Here is a 9,123-nt window from a genome sequence, read left to right as displayed (position 1 = left end):
AGGAAGACTGAGGAGGGACTGCCAGAAGTTCAAGGCCAGCCTGGGCTAGAAGAGACCCTATCTTGAAAAAATATCCATTTGGTATGAAAATATGACACACAACATCTGGGACCCTTAGGACGAGAATCTTGTCAGATGTGTAACTGATGCCTAGCTACACACACATACATACACACACACTCTCTCTCTCTCACGGGGGTGGTAGCAGCAAATAAAAAACATAAAAAAGCAACTACTTTTATTTATTGGTAAACATGAGAACTCAACTCGGAGCATGTGGTGTGCCTCTCCAGCGGGTTCTCATGTGGGCACACTCCACACACATGCTTTGTAACACAGACCACTGGGATCACAGCACCGGGAGGAAACACACCACAAGAAGGCAAAGTGGCTGGGAGGAAGGTATTTGTAGATTTCAACTTTGGGATTGAAATAACTGGTAAAAATAAAGGCACCAAACTGGGGTTTGGAGACCCGGCAGGAGGGACAATGCCAGTCAACCTAGATCCCCAAACATGGTCACTTCTCCAACAGCTCAGCGATCCCCAAAAGGCATGGAGGTGCCTGTAAGGCCGTGTCTGGTACAAAAGAAGCTGCAAACCTTGGGTAAGGCAGCAAAGGACCCTGGCTGAGGACAGGGAGGGAGGCTCACAGCCCAGTAGGCAATTCTTCCCCCTTGCTACCCACTTCCTGGCCCTGGATTCTCTCCAGTGGCAGCTCTTGCTGCCAGCAGCATGGTCCCTTGGTGCTGGATGCAGAGGCTGCAGCACATCACAGGGCCTCTCTCAGGAGCCATGGATATGGGGCTGTCCCAAAAGGCACAGTGTTGAGGTCGGTTTGGTCACACAAAGACCGTCTCTTATTTGGTGTGTGGGGTGAGCTATTGGGGGGTGGGGGCACTTTGAAAGTGTGGCGGGTCCCAGACACCACAGCCCACTGTCTGGGCTGGTTTTGGAAGGGGACTCTTCCCTTCAAGGCAACAGGAATGAAGAGTCCACACGCGCCGGCTGACCAGTCAATGGCATAAGTAGAAACATGGGTTCCATACCACCCCCACCCCCCTTTTTGGCATCACAGACTTACTGGCCAGATTGTCATGGTCCCAAGGTGATATTCCAGGAAAGAAATCCTGACATTGGCCAGCAATCTGACAAGGTAGTTTTAAGACAGCTACCTGGGATGGGGGACAGGGAGAAGGCATCTAGAAAGGGGCTCAGAACTGGAACTATCTCCTGAGGATGAGGGAGGAATTAGGGCCCCCCTGCCAGGCAGGCTGTCAAACTGTCCCACCACATAAATGGCACAGGGACATTGCTTCTCAGCTAGGAAGGAAACAACAGCTCCCAAACGTGGGAGAGGATTGTCTGGGGAAATGGTACCCAAGAATGGCCCACTCAGTAGCAGGGCTTTGCACCAGAATCAACTAAGATGTTTGCGTGACAGTCTAGAGACACCCAGTCTAGACAGGCATCAGGGTGGCAGGCCTGCGAAGTGCCTGCATTCCTGCCCTGGAGCTACTAGGGTGATTTATCTGGCCCTAGTAATCAAACTCCCGAGTAGTGGGGAAGACTGCCTGCCCAGGACTCCAAGCTCCCGACTTCAGCCTTCTCTGGGTGTCAGCCCTCAGAACAGGGGTGCACTCTACTGGGCCTGAGCAGGGGTGCAGGTCTGGATCCAGGGCTGAACAGGGTCACTTCTCACTGGGGCTTGGGCCTGCTTGCAGGAAGGAGGCGGCAGTGACATCAGGACTCCTGTTTTCAAACCCAGTAGCATCGAAGTACATCTGAGTGCTGGGATGAAACCCTCCAGGCCCTGGCTGGACTTTGGGGCCACAGTTGCGGCCAGAGATGACACTGCACCAGGGACAGACACTCTGAAGAGTTACACAGGGTTCTGTAGACTTCTGCAAGGTCCCTGAACCCAACTTCGTGAATTATCCTTTTATAATTCCTCAGCCTCACTTGCCAAGGATGGAATCCCCACTTGACCACAAAGGCCCTGTCACAGTTGGGCTTGGGAGAAGGTCCGGCCTGCTCTCTCTCTCTCTCCCACCACTGGGTTGGGGAGATGATGCGTCTCCCCAGATCCACCTGATAGTAGTTGGGCTTCTAAGGGAGGGGAGGGTCTCAATAGGCCAAGGAGGGCTTTGTACTGAAGAAGCTTTGTTCAAGCAGGCAGCCTTGAGCCAGCGGCCAACCGGATTTCCTGAGGCGACAGGACAGAGTGGAGTAGAGGCCCAGAGAGGTAGAATCACCAGAGAAACCAGTTCCCAGCCATAAGTCTCCAGACAGGGCAGAGCTGGCCCCCAGGTCAGGCGTCGAAGCAAAACCAGAGACGGGAAGGTGGGTTGGCCTTGGGCAACGTCTCAGTAATGCCTCAGGTTGAAGAACCCCACGCTGGTGGGGGATTCCTTCACTGTGACAGTGATGAGGTTGGCCGTGACATCTGTAACAAAGACGTGCTCGATGAGACTGCGGGTAGGTTTCCAGTCCTGGTTGGTCTGGACAGACACCGACAGGTTCTGCCCAGTGGTGGGGAGTGAGGACGAGTCGGGGTCCGAGTCAGAACTACTATTCTCCTCTCCCGTGCTCACCTCGGACAGTGCAGGTGCCTTGCGGCCTTCTCCTGGGACTGTGTGGCCCCCCTGTCCACTGGAGGCCGCTGTGCACTTACCACTGTCCCTTTTGACAGAAGGGGCGGGCAGGGCTGCGGCCTTGGAGGCCAGCTTTTCACCTTTGCTGGTGTCTGTGGGTGTGCTGGTCACGTTAACTCCCGTGGGGCCACCCCCAGGACCTTTCCCCGTGGCCGGGTTGGTGGCTGGAATGGCCTTGGTGGCTGTGGCGTGGCGGGAGAGCAGGCCCATTCCAGGTACGCCATTCTTGACACTCTGCAAGTCCAGGACCTGAAGGCTCAGCTCCTGAGTGGGGGCCAGCTGGGAACCTTGGCCTCCTGAACCGCTCCCTTTCTGCGGCTCTGTAGCTCCACTGCTAGAGGCCTTCAGGACCTTACTTCCCGGAGGGCCCACCCCCAGCTCCCCTTTCTGTGTCCTCACGTTCAAGTCCAGCCCCAGGCTGCACTTGTTGGCAGTCTGGGCCTTGAGTGCCAGTCGGCTGGCAGTCTGAGCCTGACTCTGGCTCATGCGGTTCATGTAGTGTACGATAGAGCTCTGCCAGCTGATGCCACCGCGGCTGGGGCTCCCGGCCATGCCTTTCATCAGGCTGGCCAGGTTCTCTGGGGTCGCCACGGTGCCAGAGACGCTGCAGGCCTCTTTGGTATGGGCTTTCAGGGCTGCCAGGCCTGCCACAGGAGCACTGAGTGGAGGGGGCAGCCTGCTGGCGGAGGTCCCTAGGTCCTTCCTGGTGGTCTTCAGCACCTTGGCCAGGTTTACAGGTCTCCTAGCCGCCTTCTGCTCTGGGGGCAGGGGTTTGCGTCCCCGTTTCTTGCGAATGGGATCTTTCAGCTCTGGCTTGGCCACCAGGATCTGGGCTTTCTTCTGAGGCACTGGGTGGGTTTCACGGCCCCGGGGGCCCCTCTTGGAGTCCAGGTCGCTGTCATCTTCTTCTTCATCTGAGGAAGAGGAGGAAGATGTGGAGGAAGAAGAAGAACTGCTGGATTTGGACTTGGAGGGAGCATCTGGTTCCTGAAAAGACAAGTAGGTGGGACTCAAATCTCTGTCCAAGCAGCACCAGGGTCCTCCAGGCCCCAGCAGCCAGGGAGGAGCGGCCACGCTCGTCCAAAGAGGTGAAACCTGCTCAGCAGGATGCAGAATCAGAGGTCACAGCTGTGCCTCCCCTGGCATCCTTAGTACCACATGGACTCTTCTGCTTTTAGGTACTAATGTGGCCATGGACCCAGAATCTCCCAGGGAGATGATGCCAATGTCCTTCTAGTTCTGACAGGCGTCGATCCCATGAAACCATAGGCTTCCCCAGCAGGGCCTCTCTGGCTGACATCCTGCTAGGAGAGGAGATGGTGGCACCAGGGTAGGCCCACACTTCTGCTTTGGCCACAGGTCTAGGGAGTGAAGTCCAAGGAATGAACAAAGGTACACCCGAGCCTAAGGACAGAATCCCTTCCCTATCCACTTCTGAACTCTCACAGTATGCGGGAGGGCAAGAGGGAAAGATACCCAGGCCCCTGGTGTGTGGAGGACTCTCTATCATCACAGCAAGGAGGTTCAACATTTTGAGAGGGACTTAGCATAGCCTCACTGCTTCTGCCTCTACTTCCTGCTCGTCTGTTCACTCAGCATGGCCTGGTATCCTGGCCTTGGCCAGCTGGTCCACAACTCCGACACAAGCCCGGGCACTTACTGCACACTGGCTTCTCTGATGGAGTCTTCAAGACGAGAGGGTGTGGGGCCAACCTCCCAAGCCTGCTGCTTGCTGCCACCCCAGAGGACAGAGTGAAGAATGGACTTGGGCTGAGACAGGAAGCACCTAAGGAGGCCCCAGGATGGAGGAGCATGCATTCTGCTGCCTGCTGGTGCCACCCACTGGAGACGCCTGAAGGGGCAACAGGAAAGAGGCCTGCCTACCTCAACAGCTCCCTGCAGAAGCTCTGCCCAGAGCAGCATGGGTGGGTAGGGAACCAAAGGGAAGAGCACGAAGCCTGTGGCCGCTCACCTTGAGCTTAGCGCGTCGGCTGCAGGAGGACATGACTGTGTGCTTCCTCGGCCTGCCCCTGGGCCTCTTGCCTCTCTTCCGGTTCTGTACCTCCTTCTCATGTTCCCTGGAGATACAGCACCAATCAGCTTTGAGAAGCCCTGCTTGCAAACCCTTCTCCGGCCTCAGCCTCCACCCTCAGCTCCCAAGGGACTGCCGAGGCTCCAGTTAGCAGAAGCTTATCATCAGTCTTCCAGCAGAGCTCACTCCTATCGGAGAGCCACGGGCAGAGGTCCAGATACCAGCTCAGGAGTGCTGGTCCAAACTATCTTTGCAGTCAATCCATTTCACTTACAATTGGCTAAAATGAAGCTAAAGACAGGAGAACAAGGCTGGGGACCTTCCTATTTCCATTAAAAAAAACTTTCTGTGGGTGAAGCCTCCGTGGAAATAAATCCTAGCTCTTATAACCCAAAGCAGCCTTTGGGGCTATATGGTCTAACCTGCTCATTCTCACAAAGACTGCCCTCCAGTATGTACTAAGCACGAGAAACCCTCGGATGACCTGCTAGCCCAGGGGCTGAGGACTCCAGTGTGGCTTATGCTTGCCAGGCTTCTCTTAGCTAACTTGCTTACTTGTATCACCCGTTTCGGCATCCCTCATACCTCTAGAATTCTGCTCATATTAGTTCCCATCAGCCCAGCCCCAAAGTCTGTACCCTGTAACCCAGTGCTAAGGCTGTGAAGTCAAGAGCACCAAGTCAGCCTCTCATGGAAGCTCAGGTTTCAGGCTACCCCATAGAGAAGACCCCTGGTGACAAAGACCCCAGTGAGTTGGCTTGGCAGGTAAAGGCACATGCTGCTAAGCATGACAACCTGAGTTTGATCCCCAGAAACCCACATGGTGAAAATAGACAACAGGGGGCTGGAGCGCTGGCTCAGAGGTTAAGAGCACTGGCTGCTCTTCCAGAGGTCCCAGATTCAACTCCCAACACCCACATGACAGCTCACAACTGTCTCTAACTCCAGCTCCAGGAGATCTGACACCCTCACACAGACATACACGCAGGCAAAACACCAATGCACATAAAATAAGAATAAATAAATCATTAAAAAATGTTAAAAAATTTGAGAATAACTCAGGCCTATGGCACATGCATGCCTCCCCTCCCCTAAGCAAAGAGACAAATGCAAAATAAAGTACCAAAATCATCTCCTCGGAGTCCTGGAAAGTGATCTCATAAAGAAATGGATCAGACCTCCAGGAAACCCCCCAGGCTAGGGCAGCCTTGGTTCCCCCAACTCTCCCTCTCATGGCTCTCCCAACAGATCATCACCTATGTGGTGACTCAGACCTCCCTTATACACATCGGTTCCTCCCTGACCAAGAAGGTAACCTTCAGCTCCTAGTGTGCAGAGGGATGTGTCTGGATGCAGGAAAGAGACAGAACATACACCATCCTGATTTTATATCCCATGTTGTGAAACACACTAGTCCTATGATGGCATCTTTCGGGTATTTTGACTCTTGTTGGAGCTAAACCAAAAGCTACGTGAAGGATGTGCTGCCTCATTGGCTGTCCCCACCTCAGGATGACACCTTTTGATACAGGGTCTTGCTGCATTGGCCAAGCTGGTTTCCAACTGCTCAAGTGGTTCCCCCACGTCAGCTTCTCTAGCAGCAGGTCTGCAGGTGTGTGTGATAGCACCTGGCCCAAGGATGCCACCTCAAATGCAGAGAAGCATACTAGCCCCGAGAAAGCGCCAAGACATCCCTCCAGAGCTCAGAGGGCCAAGCTATGCATTTAATAGAAGGTGATGCTGCCTCTCTCCATTTCTAAAGGAAACCAGCAAGCACACTCACTCATTCACTCACCCTGCTAAACCTATCCCCTTCCGACCCCTTCTGCAAAATGTCCTGTTACAGTGAGAAACCCAGGCTGGGCTTCCAGAGAACAGGCTGGCTAGACTGACCCCAGCTGGGGAGGCTTCTGAGCAAACCATCCATCTGCCTCTATTGACAGAGCCAGCTTCTGCAGCGGGAAGGTGTCTGGACTGCCACCCATGTGGGGCCGTGTTCCTGGACCTCTGCACTGGGGTGACAGTGATCCTCCCTGACACCATCCCACTCACTCCTCTGTCTTCGCAAACATCTCCCACCTGAGAACAGAAGTGTCAACTACAGCTACAAAAGCAGATCCAAGAGAAGCCCTGCAGCTTCAGCGCTGTTTCCCAGCCCAAGGAAAACATCACACACGTCTCTCTGCACTGTGAGTGTCAGGCCCCTCTGGGCCTTCTCCTGCACCACGGCCCTCGCTGGCAGGGTCGGAGGAACAGGCCGACTTTTTATGGCAAGCTTGTAACCCCAATTGCTACTAGTGCTGACAAAATGTTACTCAATAGAAAAGGCCAAGAGAAACTACAGTCTTTGCACAAACGTTCATTTTGGAAGTCTGGCTGTCTTGGGGGGTGGGGCTTAAAGTGCTCTGCCTCTGTAGCCACCCAAGGAAGCCTGAGGACAGGCTCCTTATGGGCCTCACACCACAGCCCCAGGCCCCTGTGTCACCAGCCAATTCCACCCAACTCTCCCCTCCTCCAGAGTGCTGTTAATGTTCTCACTTCTTCTGGAAGGCTAGGAGCAGCCTTGGGTCCAAGATGTTCTCTTCTGGCTCCCAGCTGTTGTGTCTGGAAAAGCAAAGAGCAGGGTTGGTGAGCAGCATCCAACTGGGCTGCCAGGACAGCGCTCCCAGTCCTGCCGGGGGTAAGGGACACTGTGGCACGGCAGTCCTCTGAGGTCCCAGAAGCCCTTGAAGTTAGCATCACAGCCTCAAACTCACAGGCAAACTGCCACCTCAAGCCCCAAGTCCCAGCAGGCCACAAGGGGACTCAACAGTCTGCGCCTGGGAAGAAAACAAATCCCAACAAAGAGCAAAGCTGCTGAGGGAATCCCCCGAGCCTGGCCCTGAGCCAGGGAGGGAAGGGAACACAGGTAGGGGAGGGGGAGCTGGGGAAGTAGACAGAACAATGTGGCTGACACCACGGAGGGCGCGGGCAGAGCAACGGGGTTTGAGGGGGGCATCGGGAGGGGATGGGGTCCAGGAAGGAAGGTTGCGGGGCAGCTACATAAGAAGCCCCTTCCGGGGAAAGCCAGGTCCCTTCCCCTCATTAAGAAGAATGCAAGCGCGCGGGGGGGGGGCGAGAAAGGGGGGCTCCTACCAGTAGGAATCTCAGGTTACAGCGGGGGTAACTTGGGCAAGGGGAGGGGGCCGTGTCCCGCGCCTGCCACGGCCAGCTCCAGGGCGGGGGAGCATGCAACAAATGGGCGCCAGAAGCGCGCGGCGCGGAGGAGGGCCGGGCCCGGGGGACTCCGGGCGGGAGGCCTCCCTGCCCGCTCCCCGTGGGCTCGTAAACAAAGGGCATCGCCGGTCGGCCAGCGTCCTCCGGATCCCGAGCCACAGAACTTCCCGCCGGGACTCCAGAGGCTAAGGTCCCCACGCCGTTCCCACCCAGACCGAGAGGCGCGCGCGGGAAGGCGGCCGCGCACCGGGGACTCACTTGGAGGACCAGCCGCGCCACTTGACCAGGTACTCCAGCTTGCCCTGCGGGGAGAGAAGAGCGAGCGGTGAGCCGCGCAGAGCGCCGGCTGCGCGCGGGGGGCGGGCGGGGACGCACGCACCTTGCGGAGCCGCTTGCTTAGAATGCACTCGGCGGCGAAGACCTGCTCGCCCACGCTGCTCAGCTCCTCCATGCCGCCGCCCGCCGCGGCCCGCGCCCCGCAGACCCCGGCCCACAGTCGCACACAAAGCGCCGCCCCCGCCGCGCCCCGCCCCGCGCACGCGCGCCGCAGTCGCCCGCGCAGCGCTCCTCCGAGCCGCCCGGCCAATGGGAGCGCGGGGCGGAGCGCGCATTGTTCACGGCGGCAGCGGCGGCGGCGGTAGCGGCGGCGGCGAGGACCAGTCCGTGGGGTCGGGCGCTCTCTCCGCGGCGTGGAGCGGCTGCGTGTTCCGAGGATCCTAGGGTCCGGCCGCCCTGGATCGCATGTCCCCGCGGAAAGCCATTGTTTGGGCTGAGGGCGGCGAAGCGGGGAGCACGCTGCGCTTCCTGCCCCCGCCAGCGAGGGACGCTGCTCCCCACCAGTCCTCTAAAAGTGCACCCCGATGCTCCAGGGTCAGGGGTGCAAGAAAAACACAGGGTTGGGGGGCACCGAAAAGCAAGCCTTGCAACTCTCCTCAAGGTTATAGAGGAAAAAAATTCAGGTCACTGGAAGACTGAGCTCCAAATTCTTAGTAAAGAGCTGTGAAAATGGGACTCAGTTCCCTCTTCTTTCAGTGCGCGCGTGGGGACACAACCAACTTGCTTTTTTTCTTAGTTTATTTCACGATTTTGGTGACGTCGACGTGGGCCGGAGGGGACGGTGTGCAGACCTGAATGTGATTTCAGATTCTGCCACAGCTCTCTAGGCTCTGCCAGCAAAGTTCTTTGGATCAATTTCCAGTGGTAGAAGTTGGGGTGGCCCGGG

At 56.8% G+C, this 9,123-nt stretch overlaps 1 protein-coding gene across 1 annotated transcript; it reads right to left on the bottom strand.

The window, feature by feature from the left end:
- Positions 1 to 223: 223 nt before the first annotated feature.
- Cbx2 (chromobox 2) lies at positions 224 to 8,423 on the bottom strand. The gene is made up of 5 exons (XM_006990279.4): positions 8,281 to 8,423; positions 8,160 to 8,203; positions 7,224 to 7,289; positions 4,626 to 4,731; positions 224 to 3,640 (listed from the first exon to the last, which is right to left on the bottom strand). The coding sequence occupies exons 1-5, from the start codon at positions 8,350 to 8,352 to the stop codon at positions 2,366 to 2,368; spliced, it is 1,563 nt and encodes a 520-aa protein (XP_006990341.1). The 5' UTR covers positions 8,353 to 8,423; the 3' UTR covers positions 224 to 2,365.
- Between the last annotated feature and the right edge of the window lie 700 nt (positions 8,424 to 9,123).

Source organism: Peromyscus maniculatus, chromosome 8 (genome assembly GCF_049852395.1).
Source record: "Peromyscus maniculatus bairdii isolate BWxNUB_F1_BW_parent chromosome 8, HU_Pman_BW_mat_3.1, whole genome shotgun sequence".
NCBI classification, from domain to species: Eukaryota; Metazoa; Chordata; class Mammalia; order Rodentia; family Cricetidae; genus Peromyscus; species Peromyscus maniculatus.
Note: the sequence above shows the minus strand (reverse complement) of the source record. Positions and strands in the feature narration are given on the sequence as shown.